Source organism: Pongo pygmaeus, chromosome 1 (assembly GCF_028885625.2).
Source record: "Pongo pygmaeus isolate AG05252 chromosome 1, NHGRI_mPonPyg2-v2.0_pri, whole genome shotgun sequence".
Taxonomy (NCBI): domain Eukaryota; kingdom Metazoa; phylum Chordata; class Mammalia; order Primates; family Hominidae; genus Pongo; species Pongo pygmaeus.
This window is the reverse complement of record NC_072373.2, coordinates 49,401,107-49,422,725: the sequence shown is the minus strand read 5'-3', so window position 1 is coordinate 49,422,725 and position 21,619 is coordinate 49,401,107. Positions and strand designations below refer to the sequence as shown.

Below are 21,619 nucleotides of genomic sequence, written 5' to 3'. Positions count from 1 at the left end.
CATTTCTGGGAATCTCTGAAGGCATAGACTGACTGTACACTTAGCACTGTGACATTAAGGGGAAATTTAAATTGTGTGAAGGGACAAATCCTCTACTTGTCCCTGGGGAACTGAGCAGAGGAATTCTCCCAGGAGCCTTTGTACCCAGAGAATTCCCATCACTGAATGGTCCTTAGGGACCTCTGCTTTACCTCTGCCCTAATTTTGGTTGTACTTTTGGTGAGTAATATTTAGGCCACTCGAATTCTTTTCTCCTTTCTTTGGCCAACTGCCTGATGGAAGCAGCCAGCCAAAAAGGACCCAAGGACATTTTAGCCTCTATAAGCCTTTTTTTTTTTTTTTTTTTCCTGGCTTTGTAAAGCAATCTATAAAGGAAGAAGTTGCATTAAACGACCTCAAGGGAGCCACAGAGCATGCCCTCTGGAATATCCCTCACCTTCTCCCTTTCTTCTTAACCCTACTATGCCAAGGACCTTCATTGTGCATCTATTTTACAAGCTGGAGGGCAACCAAAATCTTCCTTAATTTATGCCATAATCACTGATATCCAGATGATAGGTCTGCTGCACACCTGAAATTCTTTTATTTTATTATATTTTTTGAGATGGAATCTTGCTCTGTCGCCCGGGCTGGAGTGCAGTGGCGCTATCTCAGCTCACTGCAACCTCTGCCTCCCAGGTTCAAGCGATTCTCCTGCCTCAGCCTACCAAATAGCTGGGACTACAGGCACGTGCCACCACGCCCGGCTAATTTTTGTATTTTTAGTAGAGACGGAGTTTCACCATGTTAGCCAGGATGATCTTGATCTCCTGACCTCGTGATCCACCCACCTCGGCCTCCCAAAGTGCTGAGATTACAGGCGTGAGCCACCGCGCCTGGCCACACCTGGAATTCTTTTTTGGCTGATGGCATTGTTGCCTTTAAGGCAGTGTCTGGAAAATGAGAATTACAAACATAACCTCATTATGCTATTAGAAAAATGACCATCATATTCACAACTGCCTTCTTGACATTCCAAGCAACCCAGAGGAAAATATATCAAGCTGAGAAGGATTCTGTTTTCATTACTTGAATATTATCTGCCAGGTTAGACATGTGAGAACATTGCTTTAATTATACATAAGAGATTTCTAAACTGGAGAACAGGAAACATGTAGTGGTCATAAACGAAACAATACCCAGAAAGAGAAGGCACTGGAAAATATTTCTCATTAATCTACTTTAAAATATTTCTTTTCTAGCTCATGAACATTTTGCATCACCTGAAATATTTTCCTTCGTACTTCATTTAGTACCTTTCATATTTTGCTTTTATTTATTTATTTATTTGGATTTCAGTTTAAGTATTTTTAACAGGATGTCTGCTATGTGGTGTTTTTAATAGGGTGTCTGTTAAGTTTTAGTTCTTTGCCCAAAGTTACCTGGTTAGTGAGAATACCAAGATGGGTGCCCAGGTCTCTGAGCTCCAAAGCTATGCATTTCCTTATAGTGTTTAACAGCCCTGGCATCTACTATAATGCAGCCTGGCATCTACTATAATGCAGCCTAAAATATATGCATTCTCTCTGTTTCTGTATTGTCTTGATTTATCTTTGTAATAAAACAGACCATTAGAAAGTTGTGCTCTAGGACCAAATCATCTTGGCCCTTCTTAACATTGCCATCAGCGTACACTGAGGGCATTCAAAGGAACACTCTCTGTGAGGCTAAAATATCGTATCTACTGTGGGGATATTGTTAGAGCCCTGTTTACATAATCTGGAATTCTCTGTCTTGGAAAAACCCACAAATTTTGCTCAGGAGTCCAGTAGTAGGAGAAGCTGTTTTGCAAATAACTGCTTTGATTGTTATATCATGTACAAATAGAAATCATGTCAGTAATGGTGCTCTGGCTGCAAGGAACCAAATTGTGGCTCATTTGCAACGACTGAAACAACCCTTTTGAAGCTTATTTTGGGGCTGATCCTGATCCTTGGCTTTGACTTATTTTCCTGCCTTTATTTCCCTTTATCCTCATGTCTTCATTTATCCCATTCATCTTATATGTGAGTTTATTCATCTCACATATAAACTGCTTCCAAATCTTTTCTTAAGGATGTGACATTATCCATATCTATATATGCATACATACAGATATTTACTGTTGAATTATTGGTTCCACAGAGTGTAATACTTTGTATGCTTCCTGATGCACTAAGTATTTTGCAGGGCTATGTCTTGTTGGTCCAATTCATTTATAAGTTCCTTGAGGATAACAAGTAGGTGTTATATTCATTCAAGTCTTGAGAGTCCCCAGCACTAATCTATGTTGTTTGATTTATTGTTGATTAGGGTATATCCACAATCTGAGAAGATAAATGATTCCTAGGTTAAACATGCCCTTGTACAAATCATCCTTGTTCATACCAGTGTCAAAAAATCAGAGGCTAGGTAGGCTATGAAGTTTGTCAGTACACGAATTCCTATGTTCTTTACTTTGCAACTTCATGAAAGAGTCATCCTACCGCACTAGCTGAATCATCATGTTGAGCACAACTCTTAAGGGAAGTATGGGAAAGCTAACCCAGGAGTGGCAGAGACCTCCTTTTCCTCCTCTATCTTAACATGTGTACATGCTTTGACTTTGAAGCAATGGAATGTGATTGATTCCATAAGCCACTTGCAAAAATAGTCCCATTACCTGTTAGTGCTCACCTTAATCAGATCATATAAATTATATGTGGCTATATATGGAAACATAAGAAACAGAAAAGTCTACCAGGACTGCGGTGACCAAATTCCTGAGTCCCCAGATATGATGAACTTATCATTAGTTTGTAATTAATTGATATTTCAACAAGAAGCTTTTTGAAACGTGGTTAAGAGGAAGAATAAAAGCTGGCCAAACTTTGTCCTTTGGTTTGACAAATTCTGAGAAGGTAGCTATAATTCTATGCAAAAGAAGCAGACTAAATTACATTATATACCCTGGTGATTATATGTTCTTCACAGTGCTGTTTAACATTTACATACAATACTGTAAACCTCAAAGCTGTCTCTCACTTATGTAATTACCTCACAGTTATATAAATGAAAAACCTGACATTTAATAAGTGATACTAGCATATCTTTATATATAAAGTAGTGTTACATTTAACATCCCTGGGGGCTAGGTATACCGTGTATACCATGCAGATGGATGTTCTGGAAAAATGAAACTTAACTTTGGAAACATTACACTTTGAAAGAATTTTAAAAACTTTTGATAAAGACTCTCTAATACAAATCGCACCATTCCATGACTTTTTAAACAGAGGATTTGATAAGCCTGTTCCCAATGACTTGTCATGGTTGCGAATGCTCACTGTTGGACCCTGGGTTACAGAGTGGTTCCTTTAGCGGTTCCTGAAGTCTAGGCCTCTGACTGAGTGACTCTGGATTGAGCTGTTCAAGAAGCAGAGGACCAGCCTGTTTTGTTTTCTGTCTCCCCCTTCTGCTGACAGCTATCGTGTTCATTTCCCAACTGCTGCTCTACTCGTTCACTTTACACCTAAACATGTGAACGTCGGCCAGGACCGAGGAGGCCCTGCTTCCCTGGAGATTAAGGATGTCAGCTGAATGACAGCCACTAACCTCCACCCCTACCTCTGCTTCACTTCCAATTTTACTTCCCTTTACTCCCATTCCCAATTTATGAAGTTCCAAAAATCTGGCCCCCAAGACAATGAAAGCTTATTTTGTACAATTTAATTTTCAGTCTATATGCACTCAAGTTTTGAACCCCTTACTCTAAGAATTTTGCACAACCTAAATCCATTAATGCAGGTTAACATATTACAAAAGGTTACATGAATATAGGAATAATAGTATGGGATGGAGTTGATCAGGGAAGACTTCCTGAAGGAGACGCCTTTTAGAATCGTTTCTCAATGCATTGATGGATATTTTAGGTAAGGTATAATGCTATATGTCTTGTTGCTAGGACCATGAACTCTTCAAATATTGGCTCTGCTGCTTATTTGCTGTGTGACATATGGAAAGTTACTTAACTTTTCTACCTCAGTTTCCTCATTGGTAAAATGAGGATTATAATAAATTCTGCTTCATCGAGTTGTTGTGAAGATTAAATGAGTTCATGCATGTAAAACTCTTTTTTTTTTTTTTTGAATTGGAGTCTCACTCTGTCACCCAGGCTGGAGTGCAATGGAGTGGTCTTGGCTCACTGCAACCTCTGCTTCCCAGATTCAAGCAATTCTCCTACCTCAGCCTCCCAAGTAGCTGGGATTACAGGCACATGCCACCACGCCGGGCTAATTTTTTGTATTTTTGGTAGAGAGGGGATTTCACCATGTTGGCCAGGCTGGTCTCAAACTCCTGACCTCAGGTGATCCACCCGCCTTGGCCTCCCAAAATGCTGTAATTACAGGTGTAAGCCACCGTGCCTGGCCTGCATGTAAAGCTTTTAGGATAGTGCCTGAGAGTACAATGTAAGGGTTTCCCAATAGCGGTAGTAGAAGTAACAAGTCATAAGCAAGATAACTACAGCAAAGAGGCAATGCTTACCAAAGAACTAGGATGTAATAAGAGCTGAAGTTGACATGGGAAAGGACATTTAAAGAAAAACTTCTCCATCTTTTTCATTATATAGCTCATATTTTCAAAATAATATTTACATGTCACAGCAGTATCAACAAAGCGGGTTGCTCACAGTCTGAGGCAACTGCCCCCAGTTTCTGGCTGCCGCAGGCCAACCTAGGCTGGAGGAGAAGTAGGCACACGGATAATCTACTCCCAGCATACACTGATTAGGGAGATCTGGTTTGGTGAAGATTTTTGAAGAGAAGTCTAGGGAATTTGGAAAAGGTGATTGTCCAAAGGAACAGTGTGACCAAAAGAGATAGTTGTAGTAACTGTATATGATAAAACAGAACAAGAGGGAGAAGTATGGAGATGGTGTAGGTCCAGATTCTGGGGGACTACTGGGTGTGATGTAGATGGGAGATGAAATGAATGAAAACTGGGGTTTGGTGGGAATAGAAAAGAGAGAGTCCAGATATGGCAAAAGGAGGTTAGGGGGAGGTCCTTTGTGCTCCATTGGAGAAACATGGAAAGGGGCCAGCATAGCTCAGTTATCCAAGGAAGTGTTGATAGATAGGACTTTGTATTATGGAACAGCAGCAGCACAATTAGAAAGCACATTGGAATCACCCCCAGTTATCTCTGGGCAGGGAAGAACTTCTGGTTATAAATCTATTGAGTATTGCAACAATTGTCTAGGGCGTTTTACTGGCTCTTAGTTCTCTTGTACAGTAGTGTTTTTAGTGCTTGTTTAATCATTGTTAATGTGAAATCATTTTTTCTTGGACTTTGTAGCAGTTTATTATAGAGGTTGCAGATAATCATCAGTGTTTTTTATGAAAACAGTAAAGGATTAATGCAGTTGTGTGTCTGTCCTGCCCAGAGCAGGTTCTCATTAAGATATGTTAAGTTGATTTTGATTTGTTTGGGTTTTAATTTTTCTCTCCCGTCTTCAGAACAAACTTGTATAAATGTCATCATTGTTACAAAAAGAGATAGAAATTCATCTTTAGGGATTTTTTTTTTCTTTTTGCCAGAAAGAAAAAAAGAAGGAATAATAGCTGGACTTAATTTGTAATGATTCTGAAGTATCTTCAAAATCATTTTCTTTCCTTTTCTATTTTTTTTGAGACAGAGTCTCACTCTGTCACCCAGGCTGGAGTGCAGTGGTGCGATCTCGGCTCACTGCAACCTCCGCCTTCTAGGTTCAAGCGATTCTCCTGTCTCAGCCTCCGGAGTAGCTGGAATTACAGGCACGTGCCACTATGTCCAGCTAATTTTTGTATTTTTAGTAGAGATGGAATTTCATCATGTTGGCCAGGCTGATCTCGAATTCCTGACCTCAGTCGTCTGCCTGCCTTGGCCTCCCAAAATGCTGGGATTACAGGCGTGAGCCACCATGCCTGGCCTTTTTTTTTCTTTTTTGAGACAGAGTTTTGCTCTGTTGCCCAGACTGAGTGCAGTGGCGTGGTCATGGCTTACTGCAATCTTTACCTCCTGGGCTCAAGGTATCCTCCAGCCTCAGCCTCCTGAGTAGCGTGAACCATATGCATGTGCCACCATGCCTGGCTAACTTTTTATTTTTTTTTTGTAGAGACAGGATCTTACTATGTTGCCCAGGTTGGTCTTGAATTCCTGGATGCAAGTGATCCTCCTACCTCAGCCTCCCAAATTGTTGGGATTACAGGCATGTGGGCCACCTTGCCCAGTCTCATTTTTTTTTTCCTACATTATACTTTGTTCCAAGAGCATTCTAACAGGAAACACTGAGAAAGAGAGAGAAAAACAAAGTGATTCTACAAGTTAAAACCTGCTTCAGCACATCCTTCTCTGACCCCCGGGAAGCCTCCCCAAGAAATGGAATGGTATAAACTACTCCTGTTTTCCTTGTGCATATGGCATTATAATAATGGATTCACACTTCTGTCTCCTCTCATTGGAGTGTGAGTTTCATGAAGGCAGGGATTGTATTTTAATACTCTGTTTTCCCTCAAGTTTCTAACACAAGACTTGACACACCAAAATTAACGATCAGAAATAAGAAATTAGTTCATGTCTACTTAAAACTACCAGTCCATATTGTAGAATGTTTTCTTTAAAAATCTCTTTAAGTTTAATCACTGGCCAGACCCCGGGGCTCATACCCATAGTCCCAGCACTTTGGGACACCAAGGCAGGAGGATACCTTGAGTCCAGGAGTTCGAAACCAGGCTGGGCAACATAGTGAGACCTCGTCTCTACAAAAAAGAAAAAAAATTAGCCAGCATGGTGGTGAGTTCTGGTGGTCCTAGCTACTCAAGAGGCTGAGATGGGAGAATTGCTTGAGCCCAGGAGGTCAAGGATCTATGATGTCAACTTTAAAAAGCCTCTGCAATAAGGAAAGTAAAATAACAGCTTGCTGGACTATTAAAAGGCAAATGGGAGGGGGCCACAAAAAGGTTTTGATAGGCTAAATGTGAGCTTGACAAAGGTCTACACATTTTTCTTCTAATTATTGGCCAGATTCACTCTTTTTTTTTTTTTTTTTTTTTTTGAGACAGAGTCTTGCTCTGTGGCCCAGGCTGGAGTGCAGTGGTGCCATCTTGGCTCATTGCAACCTCTGCCTCCTGGGTTCCAGTGATTCTCCTGCCTCAGTCTCCTAAATAGCTGGGATTACAGGCACCCGCCACCATGCCCAGCTAATTTTTTGTATTTTTAGTAGAGATGGGGTTTCACTATGTTGGCCAGGCCGGTCTCGAACTCCTGACCTTGTGATCCGCCCACCTCGGCCTCCCAAGGTGCTGGGATTACAGGCGTGAGCCACCATGCCCGGCCTAGATTCACTCTTCTTATGAAAAAGTACAAGTTTCTAATGATTAACTTTCTGGGTTGTGGGAAGTTGTGCTTCATAACAATATGGGACTTGTATTCCTTTACACTCTCATCTATAATATCAATATAAATAGTTTCTCTGATAAGTAACTAGGTTTCTGAGATAAGCCCTTCCTTTTATTATAGCTGATAACACAAGATTATATGAGGTGGTATTGCTAACCACTAGTGAGAGGTTTTGCTATATAATGTGGAACTTACACTTCCTTGGTCTTCTTCCCAGAACTGCCTAGATGCCACTCTAAATTGTTTATTGACAGCATTAATACCTGGAGAATTTGCTTAAAAGAAGGAGATTATTTTTCTCCCCTTCCTTCTTCTATCCCCACACCCATAACTCTGTTTTTCTTAAAAAATTAAAAATCTTCAAAATTGTCAACATTGCTCAATTGTTGAAAACCAGGGAACAGGCCAGCCATCACATTTACCCTATTTTTTTATTCATAGAGCTGCGTAAAAACTGTTATCCAAAGCACCGTGAAGCTGCACACTCACCAATTTCAAGATAATATAAAATATCACATAATCAATTATGGAAAATAATGAAATGGAATGTTGGCATAGAAAACCTCCTCGGACAGTATTAAAACAAGGAATCAATTGGTCAAGTAGGGGGGGTTGGGTGTTAAAATTACAATCAGTCAAGTCTTTACCAAGGGCCAGCTGTGAGTGCAGACCTGCAGGGCACGTGTGAGAGGGGTCAGATGCAAGTTGCTGAGGTAGTCACTGCCCTGTAAAGATTGTCATTAATTCTACAAACAATGAAAGAGTTGTTTGCTTATGTTGTGGGCTAGGTGCACAAGATACACAGAAAACTGCAGAAGTAAAAGTAATTCAGTCATTTGTTCCTTCATTTAGCAAGCATTTATTAAGTGGCTTTTTTTTCTGCCAGGAACCATGGAAGACACTTGGGAGCTGTAGCTTCAGAATCTGTCCCTGCCCTCAGGGAAGGCAGAAGAATAGGCAAACAATCATAATACTTTGCAAAAGCAGGGAGATTATAGGAGATGCCCTGTTAGACACAAAGGAAGACAGGATAACGTGAACAGCACAGAATATAAAAAAATGAAGTACTAATTACAGGAAACAGGCTCAATTTCACCTATTCCTACAATTTTTAGAGAAGCAGAAGAACAGAGGATATGCAGATTTTGAAGTGTGTCCTCAGCATCCTAAAAGAAAAGAAATCTAGGAAAAATCAGACTGTTTTTTGTTTTGAGACAGAGTCTTGTTCTGTCACCCAGGCTGAAGTGCAGTGGCACGATCTTGGCTCACTGCAACCTCCACCCTCTGGGTTCAAGCAATTCTCCTGTCTCAGCCTCCCGAGTAGCTGGGATTATAGGCGCTTGCCACCAGACCTGGCTAATTCTTTAAGAGACGGGGTTTCACCATGTTGGCCAGACTGGTCTCGAACTCCTGGCCTCAAGGGATCTGCCCGCCTCAGCCTCCCAAAGTGCTGGGATTACAGGCATGAGCCATGGCACCCGGCATCAGATTCTTGTCTTACAATTTTAGTATGCCTTAATTGTGGCAAGGTCTTGTTACCATAACTATTTCTGTCAAGTTATATATGAAGGACAAGAACCATCAAATGCAAATGAAGAGGAAGACCCCTTGATGAGATGGCTCTAGAAGACATACTTCTGTGTGTGAGTGTGTGTGTGTGTGTATGTGTCAGGGTCTTGCTCTATCACCCAGCCTGGAAGGCAGTGGCACAGTCATGCCTTACTTTAGCCTCAACCTCCTGAGCTCAAGCAGTCCTCCCACCTCAGCCTCTGGAGTAGCAGGTGTGTGCCACCACACTTGGCTAATTTTTACATTTTTTTGTAATCTCCCTATATTGCCCAGTCTGGTCTTTAACTCCTGCACTCAAGTGATCTTCCCACCTTGGCCTCCCAAAGTGTTGGGATTATGGCTGTGAGCCACCACACCTGGCTGACATACTTCTCTTAATTTTCACCCACCTTTTCTCCTTTTGTTCATGGCCAGCAGATAGTCTCAGTTCTTCCATTTTTCCACCTGCAAAATGGGAATAATAAATTTTCTTGTTGTATAAATAGGTTCTTTTTTTTTTTTTTTTTTTTTTTTTTTGAGACGGAGTCTGGCTCTTAAGCTGGAATCCTTTTTAGGTGTCCATAAATAGACTTTGGGGATTCTACAGTCCCCCACCCACTTGGAAATTTGATGCAACATTAACATGTATGGTAATTGTTAATAGGGAGCCAATTTCAAAGTAAAGTATTTTGGGCTTCCCTGAAATAAGTGCTAAATACTAATACTTCACATCACAGAAGAACAACATAACAAAACCAAATTACCATCATCATAGACTAATATATCTGAAATAAGATGCTGATAGTGTATGAGAATATAATAAAACCCAGAGAGAGCAAAGTGCACCTGGCTTTGAAATCACTTCTTAGCACCTGAGAGGATCAGTTCCTGGAATCTGCTGTGCGTGCAATGACATGCATATTGTTAGGACGTTAGGCCGCAGCTCCTTGGGTCAGCTGTTGGCAGGGAACATTTGGGCAGATCTGCATAAGCTGCTGCCCACCACCTGGATTGTAAAACCACATGCCATTCTGGAGACTTTCCTTCAAAGAAAAATGTGAACTCTCACTGTCAGCTAAACCACTAAATACTGTTTGGGTGAACATTCTCCCGCACCAGAATCATTTTCAAAAAGGCAGTGACTGCATTTATCTTGTCCACCCTTATATGCTAGGGCCTGGCACTTATAACCACCAAAGAATTGGCTCTCAACAATAGCTATTTACTTAATGAATGTAATTGTTTTGGTCAGAACATACTTACTGGTTTGAAACATTTCTGATGGACATGTGCTCGGGGATGCCTTTTCCTGATCACAGAGCTTGATTATGGCTTCGATTTCTGTAAGTAATTTCTTTTTCTCTTCTAAACAGCACTTACATGATCCTCCAGTTGGGAGCCTTCTGTTAGTTGTTATTTCTGCATTTGTGTGTTGCTTTACACTTCACAAAGGGCTTTCCCATCCATTATCTCATTGCATCTTCACAAGACTTGCCCCATATATTTTTAGCTGAGAAAATATAAGGCTGGAGAATTAAGCAGCTTGGCCAAGCTCTCATAGCTAGAAAGTGTGGAACTGTGCCTCAAATCCTTGTTTTTGCTCTACGTTTGGTACTTTCTTGAGCTCACTGTGTCCTGAACTTGTGGAAATAAAGTTAGCCAGAAACTCTTATCACTACTAATATATCAGTGACAGCTATTCAGAGTCTTATGGAATGGCCACATAAAAATGAATTTAATAAAGTGAGTTAAATGTATTTGTTTTATAAAATTCTAGAGCCTCTTGATATAATTTGGAGACAGCCTAGATTGTGAGAAGGAGAACGAGAATTCTTATTTTGAGATGGAATCTTGCTCTGTCACCCAGGCTGGAGTGCAGTGGCGTGATCTCTGCTCACTGCAATCTCTGCCTCCCAGATTCAAGTGATTCTCCTGCCTCAGCCTCCTGAGTAGCTGGGATTACAGGTGTGCACAACGACGCCTAGCTAATTTTTGTATTTTTAGTAGAGTCAGGGTTTCACCATGTTGGCCAGGATGGTCTCAAACTCCTGACCTCAAGTCATCTGCCCGCCTCAGCCTCCCAAAGTCCTAGGATTACAGGCATGAGCCATTGTGCCTAGCCAATAAGTCTTTAGACACACTCCTGAACCTCTCTGACACCCCTGTTTTCTCATCTGAAAAAATGGGTACCAGTTCTGCTAACTTCAAAGGCATGTTTTGCACGTCAAATCTAAAATACACAAAAACTCTTAAAAATATTACATAACATATAAATGTCAGTTGCTTTTTCAATGATGTATAGTGTGTGTCTAAACATGGCCATCACATTTGGGTACACCAAGGTTTTTGTCCGGTAAACATCACAAAACAAAAAGTAAACTGATACAAATAGCTATAGAAATGGAGAAATATGCTGTCCATATTTAAATATGAGGACTGGACATGAGACAGATGTGCATTTGTCATTGAAGAATGCAGTTCCCTGGAGGGGAAGGTGGAACGTGCATAAGATCCCTGTTATAATGTAGCACTTTTCATTGTAATCCTCATAGCAACCTTGTCAGGAAGATACTTACTGTTCTTGGGCCCGTTTTTCAGATCAGAAAACTGAAGTTTAGAGAGTTTGTGGCAAAATTGTCCAAATTATAAAAGAAATTCCAGTTAGCACCGACATCATGCTTGGTGAGTGTTCTCTTCAGTCCAGCACAATTGGACTTTCAGTTAACACTGGTTACAAAATGGGCTGTATGTCTTTGTCTCCAAAAGTCATATGGGCTGTAATGCTAATTTTCTTTTATATTAATTCTTTTGGCTTGGCAGTTTGCTAATATCTATGTACTATTTCAGCTTCACTTTAATGTACTGTATTCACTTTTAGATATATAAGCATAGGCAATCTGGGGTCATTCTAATGGGGCCTACTCAAGACAACCTGAGGCACCTGGACCTAACTCTAATAGCTCTATTAATGTTAGGTAGACCAACTTAATGGAGTGCATTCTCCTAGCAGTTCATTGATTATAAATACTTAGCTTAAGTACCTACATGTGTCCTAAAAAAACTATTTGTCCGAATGAAAATCCTGATTTTCAGGAGCAGTGATATGAATTCTGGGCACCTGCGCTTCAGTGACCATGGGTGGAGACTTTCTTGTTTATATGTAGTCCTCTTATGTTGAAAATTACACAAAAACAAAAAAGTAGTGAATAACAGTGTCATTTTTTGTTTTTTTGTTTGTTTCTATTTCTTTTGCAGGTTGATGACCAAATGAAGCTGCTTCAGAACTGCTGGAGTGAGCTCTTAATCCTCGACCACATTTACCGACAAGTGGTACATGGAAAGGAAGGATCCATCTTCCTGGTTACTGGGCAACAAGTGAGTGTGGAGACCAAAAAAAAAAAAAAAAAAAAAAAATAGCGTCTTTTTATTAAGCATGTTCAGAATGGCCGAATTTAACTAGGTCAGAAGCACTCTTGTGCTTTGAAAGGGAGAGATTGGCTGCCAATAATTTAGAAAAGATGACTTGGTGCACTCTGTTCCTGCTCTGATGATTATAGTTAAACTTGTAAAAGCAAACATAATCATGAACATTCTGCTGCTTCCAGTCTGCTGGGACTGAAAGTCCTGCTTACAAGTGTCCAAAGAACTGGTAAATCAAATGTAATGATTAGTACCCAGGTTTTCATTTTCCTCGAGCTTCTGCTTTAACCCAAGACACTTGTTTGTCAGTTATAAGGTTTGTTTAAAACCTTATAACTTGTGGAGTCCTTACTATTTTGGAACAATATTGGTGAACGAGATGGATTTGGATGTCATGAATAATTGAAATAGTTGGTATAAAGGCAAATGAGAAGGGAGGGGAATTTCAGTTTTCAAGATCCAGTCATTCAAATGAAAGATAGAAAGAAAAAAATTACTGTTAGGTCCTACATCTTTCTGAACAGATATTTGTTTGATCAACAAATATTTATTGAGCATCCTATTCTGTGCTAGTTACTTTTTTGGGGCTTTGGTGTTTATTAGTGAACAAAATAAAAAGGTTCCTGCCCCCGCGGAACTTAATGTTGTAGCAGGGAGAAGCTGACATTAAACAATAATCCTAAGAAACAAGCCTGTAATATGTTAAAGGTCAAAGTGCTATGGGAAAAAAAAAGAAAGAACCAATGAAAAGAAAATCAACACTCATCCACAGACATGTGTTGCAGTGTGACCCATAAGTTGCACTGTGAAATAGGAGTGGTTGGTTGGCTTTATTGGAAATGTAACATTTGAGCCAAGTCTTAAAGGAGGAGAGACAGCTTTGTGAATGTCTTCGGAGAGAGTCTACTTAATGGACCTAACCACAACTTTACAGGAATTTAGGCAAGTCTCTCCAGTTTCTTACCCTCCATTCTACAAGTGATGTGCTATTTAAATAAATGTGTGGGACACAGTGATTCCTTCAATCCTTTGGATCATACCTATTCAGGGCACCACTGCATTGTTCAGCAATGGTGACTTCAGTACTCAGGCACCATGATCTTTTACGTCCAGCCATAAATGTTTATGTGCTGTGAAACCACAGCAGTGCTATTTGGAAATGAAGGGCTGTCTCCACATCATTTGCTGTATTATTAATCAAAATTTCCCAATCAAATTAAAAGCAAGCACTATTTCAGAGTTTTTGCAAATTGGGTCAATTCAAGCATCTCCATCACTATCTGGTCCTTGCTATCTGCACCTCTCAGGAGAAAAGCATTGCAGAGGAGAAAATAAAGTCTCAATGGGTTTGACTTCCTGTGCTTTCAAATTTTTGTTTGGCATTTTCATTCTGGGACCCAAGTCTTTGGAGAAAATGTACCCATTTTCAGAGTCTAATCATTGGGTGTGCCTCCCATCTTCACCGAACTAGGAGCTGCATTGGAAGTACAAGACTGTGCCCACAAATTAATTTGATTTCATTTCCTTCTGAGTTTCAGAAATGAAATGGGTTTGTGCCATTCTTTTTCTCAAAGCACTTCCATTCCTGCTCTTTAGAAATATTTCTTATTTCACATTTCATTTTGCCTTAAGTGCTGCCCGTGGGTGAGGGTAATTACTATTTAAAAAGTAGAGAAAAGTGCATTTCTTGCTGTCTGATTTTCAAAACCAAGAACAATCAAGGAATGGATGGTATTATAGTTTTTCGGATCAATTACTGGTGCTTTGTGTTTTGTCATCAGAACTGAATGAAGAACTCCGTGGCGGAGAAATAGTCATTTCCTTATATGTTTCCTGCAGCCTGGATTCTTCTAGCTCCCCTCCCCACCCTTTAAAGTGTGCCACAGGTCTGTCAGAACCCCTCCCTTCACTTTTTTCATCCAGTCCAGTGACTACCCTAGTAATGTCCAGTGACTACCCTAGTAATGATTAGTTGTAATCAGACGTTCTCATTTATGGCAATTATGGTAGACGTCTTTATTTTCTTTTGCAGAATATCTAGACAAAACGTTTTGAATTTATCTCTGTGCTTCTTGCGTTTCATAGGATGGAAGCAAAAGTGCTACAAAGGAAGACTTCAAAAGCCTATAACCTCTCTATCAGAATGAGACAGATATCTTAAAGCAGGGTCATATACATGTACTTCTTTTATATCCTCACAGTACCTGGCACAAAGCTGAATATGTTGGGCACATGATAAATATTACCTGATTGAACTAAATGAGAACTATTGTATCTCTCCTGGTTGCTTGATTAAAACAAATTAAGTATAATTTTTTTTGAGAATTATAAATACTTCCCTGAGTGTAAAAATGGGAAAATTAGATTTTTGCTAGAACAACAATACATTACTTAGTGTACACAAATTTTAAGAAGGTAGTTAAAACAATGATGAGTGGAAGGAAAGGAATATATTAAGTATAAGAGTAAAGCAATATGCTAGAGGAAAAGAGGATTTATAAAAAAGAGGCCAGGCACAGTGGGTCACGCCTGTAATCCCAGTGCTTTGGGAGGCTGAGGCGGGCGGGTCACTTGAGGTCAGGAGTTTGAGACCAGCCTGGCCAACATGGTGAAGCCCCATCTCCACTAAAAATACAAAAAAATTAGCCAGGCATGGTGGCATGCGCCTGTGGTCCCAGCTACTTGAGAGGCTGAGGCAGGAGAATCGCTTGAACCCAGGAGGCAGAGGCTACAGTGAGCCAAGATTGTGCCACTGCACTCCAGCCTTGGCAACAGAGCGAGACTCCATCTCAAAAAAAATAAAAAATAGAAAAGAGGTGGAAGCTAGGAGATATATATATATATACACACACACACAAACATATACATATATACATATATATACACATATATATACACACACATATATATGATATGAAAGTAGTTGAAGGAAGCAAAAAAAAAAAACTGCTTCCTGTTATGTTTATAATCCAATAACAGTTGAGCTGTGGTTAGAGTATATTTTCTTTACTAGTGCAGACCATGTGCTCTCTGGTGTGTGTGTGTAAAATTCACACATACAAGTGTAATTTGGAATTGGAACAACCTGTTTTCATGTCTCCATTCCAAAACTTCCTGGCTACGTCATCTTTAGCAAGTCGCTTTACCTTTTGAGGTTCAGTGTCCTCGCCTGTCCAGTGGCAACTATGATGTTATCTACCAGAGAGAACTGCAGTAGGAATTACAGGACGTATGCTGTGAAATGCTGACACAAAAATTAGAAGTCATCAAAACTAGGCTAGAGCAAGGGTGACATTTATGGAGTCAACAACCCCACGAAGAATGGACTATTATCCCTCTTTGGCAGATGAGGAACCAAGGCAAAGAGAGATGAAGTGGTTGATTCAAGGTCAAGACCCATCTAGTAAGTGGTAGAACAGATGGTCAGATCGAGGCCAACTAGTGCCAGAGTTTGTGTTCTTTACCAACATGCCCCCAACTCACAGATGCTGCAGAGCTTGCCTTCACACTGGCATTTAATTTGGTCTTCATGTGTAATTCCAGTGCATGACAGACTCTACGGAAATTCCAAGCAAAACAAATTCATTTCCTTTTTTATTGAGACTAAATGGATATGCTTTTTTTGTGGTTTAGTTAGTAGTTTGTTTTTGGGAGAATTTTCTATATGGCATTGTAAGCACATTGTTACAGTACATTTAAGTTATTCAGAAGCAATTTTAATGTGATTGTTGCTTAGTGTTATAAAATTATTTTAATATTAAGAAAAAACTAAAACTAAGAAAAAATCACTCATAATGCCACCACTTGAATCAACTTTTTGTTGAATTATCTTCCAATCTTTGGGGGAAAACATGTATCTTAACAGGATTTTTCTCATTTTTCTAAATAAAATAACTTGCCTGCCCCAGAGACATATTGACCTGCTATCATGGATTTGTGTGGAATGTGAACTTTCAAACACTGCTAGAAGTATATTTCCACGAAGCACTGTATTAAGGCCATGTTGTTGATATCATGTGAAAAAAGTAAATGGTATTACCCCAATACAGCATGCAAAATTCCCCTAAAGGCTTGGTACTCACCTGTAGGAGATAAATACATTTTTTAATTTAGTTAAAACAAATGCTTCTGATGGCCTGATAAATGAAGGGAAATCAAAGATGTAAGGGGAAAAACATTAGACACAGCTCTGCAGCCAATAGTGATAAGAGGCGTAATTCATCCACCTAATTAATGACTGTAATGACTGCCCTTTGTATAGTGCTTTTCACTGTGTACTTTCACAGGTAAGCCCCATTACACAGGGTCAGAGAAAGTGCGGGGAAATTTCAGAGGAGGAAGTGCAAAGAGAATAAGATGGGTGTTCAAAGCTGTCCAGATGATTCAGCTTCTATAAGGAAGTGCCTTACCCCTAAAGTGAGGATATTTGATTGTACTCTCCTTTGTAAGTTGAGGAAGACACCGTTGCTTAAAATCCTTCTAGGTCAGAGGAACAGTGACAAGCAATTACTAGATGAAACTTTAACTAAACTCGCCACCTTTTTCAGCCTCAGCCACAAGAAATGCAATTCACTCATTATAGATTTCCAGGTTTACTTCCGGTATTTTCTCAACTGCCCTGTTGAGAAAATGATTACTTCTGAACAAATGAAAATGTTTATACTGAGTATTTTGAGATTGGCAAATAGGAATATTAAATGTGCCTTAGTCCACAGTATCAGGAATGAAGTCCCAACACAAAGGGAACACCAGACAGTGATTTTGTTTCACCTTGAAAGCATGTATGTCATGTCTACACATTGCTTTATAGTGACCCTTTGGACAGATGATAGAGGAATGCAAGACCCCAGGTGCTCCATAGCCCAGTCTTCTGGCTTTTTCTTACTAAATACAGTTCACTGTAAATAATGTGGTGAATTTGTCATAGCAGAGGAAAAAGAAAAAGAATAGCCTGGATTTTAAAAAATGAGTGACTATCCAGGAAATTGCTCCTTGGAGCTTGAAAAGACAAGAAAAATAAAATAGCACAGCCTTTCTCTTAAGCCCAGTGGCTCACAAGTTTGCTTAATAAATGTTTGCAGAATTGAATCTGTTCATAGTTCATTCAGAACTAGAGAAACTAAAATAGCCCCACTGCAAAGAGCAGCCCAGGACACCAGTACAGTGTATATTGAAATGAGGACTCAGTGTTTCACTTAACCCTATAAGTTAGCTATTATGTTTTAATTGTGTCTTTGAATCAGGCATCTACATAAATGTATATTAAATAGCCTTATTAAGCAAAAAGGAAATTAGGATTATCAATAATATTAAGCACTTCAAATGTTCTATATAGTCACAACTTACAGTTATGAAAAGAATTATTTCCTATCCAATATTTTAAAAACTATACACGCACATATGCACACATATATCTATGTATGTATAAAATAATAATGTACTTTGAAGTGGGGTCAGCTTTTAATATTTGCATATTGTTGCTAATTAACAGCCACTGTAACATCATCCTAAGGGAAAGGTCTACTGGCAACTTATTGTCTTCTATTATTATGTATCATATTAAAATGACAGGCATCTTATACAAGTCATCAAAATTTCAGTGATTAGAATTAAAAGCAATTTAGCTAAAACTGTTTCTACTTTTTCATGATGAGTGAAATTTATCCAAAGGGGACATCAGTTTAGAGTATTTCTTCAATATCTCCCTTGAATTTAATGACACAAAGATTACATGTAAGAGAGCAATAAATTAATTTTACTAAGTACATAAAAGACAAGGCCAGCTGCTCCTGAAATGAGCACAAACTCTGCATTCAACAATGAAAATATAATTATGTTTGTAATAAAATGTAAGGAAGTTGGAGATCTGAATGTTGTTTCAAGAATAAATCACCCATCCTTCTTTAGAGCTGTGCAATTTGATAAATTATCCTTGAAAGAAATGTTTTCTAAGCCCCCATTTAATAAGCATGTTTGAGCTTTCAAATTAGCATGTAAATAAATGTATAGCTATAAAGTTGTTGGTAAACCAATTGATTTTTTGAGGTCCATCTCACTAAAGGTCTCTCACTAAATATATAATCCTATGAAACAAATTAGATTCCTTCCCGTTATAGTGTACTACATTTTCACGTATGAAATTCTAGTATTTGAACTTACTATTATACACCTGTTAGAACTATACACAACAATATTTAATTAATTCCACCTTAATAATGGAAAATTAATACCAACGTATTTGTGTTTCATTTTAGTATGGTCTTCCTGGTTCAGGCCTTAACTAGTGATATTTTTTTCTTTTTTCTTTTTTTTTTTTGAGAGAAGTCTTGCTCTTGTCCCCCAGGCTGGAGTGCAATGGCGCAATCTCGGCTCACTGCAACCTTCGCCTCCCAGGTTCAAATGATTCTCCAGCCTCAGCCTCCCAAGTAGCTGAGATTACAGGCATGCGCCACCATGCCTGGCTAATTTCTCTATTTTTAATAGAGATGAGGTTTCACCATGTTGGCCAGGCTGTTCTTGCACTCCCGACCTCAGGTGATCCACCCGTCTTGGCCTCACAAAGTATTGGGATTACAGGCGTGAGCCCCTGCGCCTCGCCTTTTTTTCTCTTTTTTTTTTTTTTTTTTTGAGACAGTCTCACTCTGTTGCCCAGGTTGGAGTGCAGTGGTGCAATCTCAGCTCACTGCAACATCTGCCTCCTGGGTTCAAGCAATTCTCCTGCCTTAGCCTCCTGAGTAGCTGGGATTACAGGCGTGTACCACCACGCCCAGCTAATTTCTGTATTTTTAGCACAGATGTGGTTTCACCATGTTGGCCAGGCTGGTCTTGAAGTCCCGACCTCGGGTGATCGACCCACCTCGGCCTCCCACCCACCTTGGCCTCCCAAAGCACTGGGATTACAGGAGTGAGCCACCGCAGCTGGATCTTAACTAGTGATATTTACTACAATATACTTTGTATATATTAAGCTACAGCTGCAGTGCATTCCGTTGATTCTAAGCTTAAATTGATAATCTTGTCCCATCTATGATTCTTGATAATCATATAAGTGAGAGGTACCTTATTATCATCACCTAACTTAACTGCCTTATTTAAAGATAAGGACACCAAGGGATGGAGATCTATACGTACTTGTCCAAGGCTCTTTGTTTGTAAGAGGCAGCATTGGCTCAGGTCTCTTACCTAGTCTGAGGCTTTTGCCACCACTGCTGTACCATCAGGGCTTCCTGGTCTCATTCACTCATCTATCCTATTAGTCTCAGTAAAATTTGTATTATTATTATCTGAAGTAGTTGACTATGTGCAGTTTTTAAAGAATTTATAGCATAGGCACCTTTTTAAAGTTTTCCTTAAAGTAGAAAGTTCCCCTGTAAGAGAACTGGCAAAATGATAGTTGAGACGTCACTTTGTGTGCTCTGCAAATAATCCCAATGTGCTCCACAAAGTTCAACAGCGTGTCCTGCCTCCTTCCAGCTCAGGGTTCAGGTTGTCCAGGTACTGACCCTTCTTTCACACATTCTGAAACAGAAACCACAGGAGTTCTTACAACACTTGATGTTTAAATTTAGTGCGTAGATGCCAGCACCTGGCTAAAGCAGGTAGACAGTGCTGTACATGATGCAAGAGCTTTCCTCTAACACACATTAACTGTGGCTTTTTCATGCATAGTTGATTCTATATAAACTGATTGACACCTTTGGGGGTCATCTTTCCACTGACTCATAATTTTTCTCACTCTTGAAAAAGGTTTCTGTACACCCAGTATTCTCTAGTTAAAGCTGAAAATTCAACTCATCATATTTACACAATAAAAAAAAATCCATTCTGCCTTGTTTTTAATTGCAAATTCTACTCAAGGGACTAGTTCTCCTGCTTAGGAGGCAGCCCTGTGCCTTCTCCTAGAGAAGCAAGTGCAGTCAATTATGGTAATGAAATGTCAATAAATATAAAAATTTAATACAGTCTGCTCTGGGTGAGTGGCAGATGAGGACTTGCCTCCCAGACAAATTTGCTGCTGCTGCAAATGTTAAATGCACCTAAAAAAGTATCTGGTTGCCTGAGAGCTCTCCAGTAAAAGGATGGGAGCGTCAGGTACCAACTGGGCTTTCCCATTATGCTGTAATCGCAGCAGCAAAGCCAGTGCTATCACTGACAGCCATCCCAACATCTTAACTTACTATAAATTGAACTTCTTATGTCCCCATGAATAATCTAAGATTGGAGCCTAGCAACACTTTTTTTTTTTTTGAGACAGAGTCTGGCTTCTTCCCCCAGGCTGGAGTGCAATGGCACGATCTTGGCTCACTGCAACCTCCACCTCCAGGTTCAAGCAATTCTCCTGCCTCAGCCTCCCCAGTAGCTGGGATTACAGGCACATGCCACCACGCCCAGCCAATTTTTGTATTTTTAATAGAGATGGGGTTTCACCATGTTGGGCCAGGCTGGCCTCGAACTCCTGGCCTCAAGTGATCCGCCCACCTCAGCCTCCCAAAGTGCTGGGATTACAGGCATGAGCCACCGTGCCCAGCCAGCACTTTTTATTTTTTTAATGAAAAGGGAAATAAGCCTTTTTTTTTTTGGTTCCAGACAACAGAATTATTCTCCTAAAGTTATTGCTGTCTTTAGAGAGAAACACATTAATCTGATGTAATCTAATGTAATCATCTGAGAATAGCAGTTTTATGTCATGGTTTTTAGGAAACAGAAAACTAAAGAATAATTTATTTGTATTTATTTTAAAATTTTAAATTAACACTTCTGCTGTTCTATAAAGAATAAATGTGATTCTTTCATCATCCACAAACATGCAATCTTGAACTATGATTACTTTAAAATGTCTCATAATACAAGTAGAAATGTATCTGCCTTTATTTTCCTCATGCAGTAGTTAATATTGTATATACATAGAACACTCTCCTGGATTCACTTTTCATGGACAGTATGTTTTTCTTTCACCTTATTCATGAGAGTTAAAATTTTTTATCTTATGTGATGATGTAGTTTCATAATATAAAAAAGGCATATATACTTGAAAAATTTAGGTAGCCAAAACCTGTTTCCTACAAAGCTTATCAAAAGTGATTATATTTATCAGACATAGTAATTCTGATGCATTTTAGAATCATGGAATGTGCCTCAAACTACTTTCATGGGGAAAATCTCTTCTGTTATCAATCTGTATTGTGGCCAGGCACGGTGGCTTGGGCCTGCAATCCCA

General features: G+C 39.5%; 1 protein-coding gene across 7 annotated transcripts in view; it reads left to right on the top strand.

Annotated features, from left to right (window-relative positions):
- Positions 1-21,619, top strand: part of NR5A2 (nuclear receptor subfamily 5 group A member 2) — a 150,232-nt gene that overhangs the window by 71,707 nt on the left and 56,906 nt on the right. For all 7 annotated transcript variants that reach the window (XM_054453924.2, XM_054453913.2, XM_054453953.2 and 4 more), the window contains one exon: positions 12,238-12,357. In XM_054453924.2, coding sequence (XP_054309899.1) covers positions 12,238-12,357 — 120 coding nt within the window. The remainder of the gene's footprint in view (positions 1-12,237; positions 12,358-21,619) is intronic.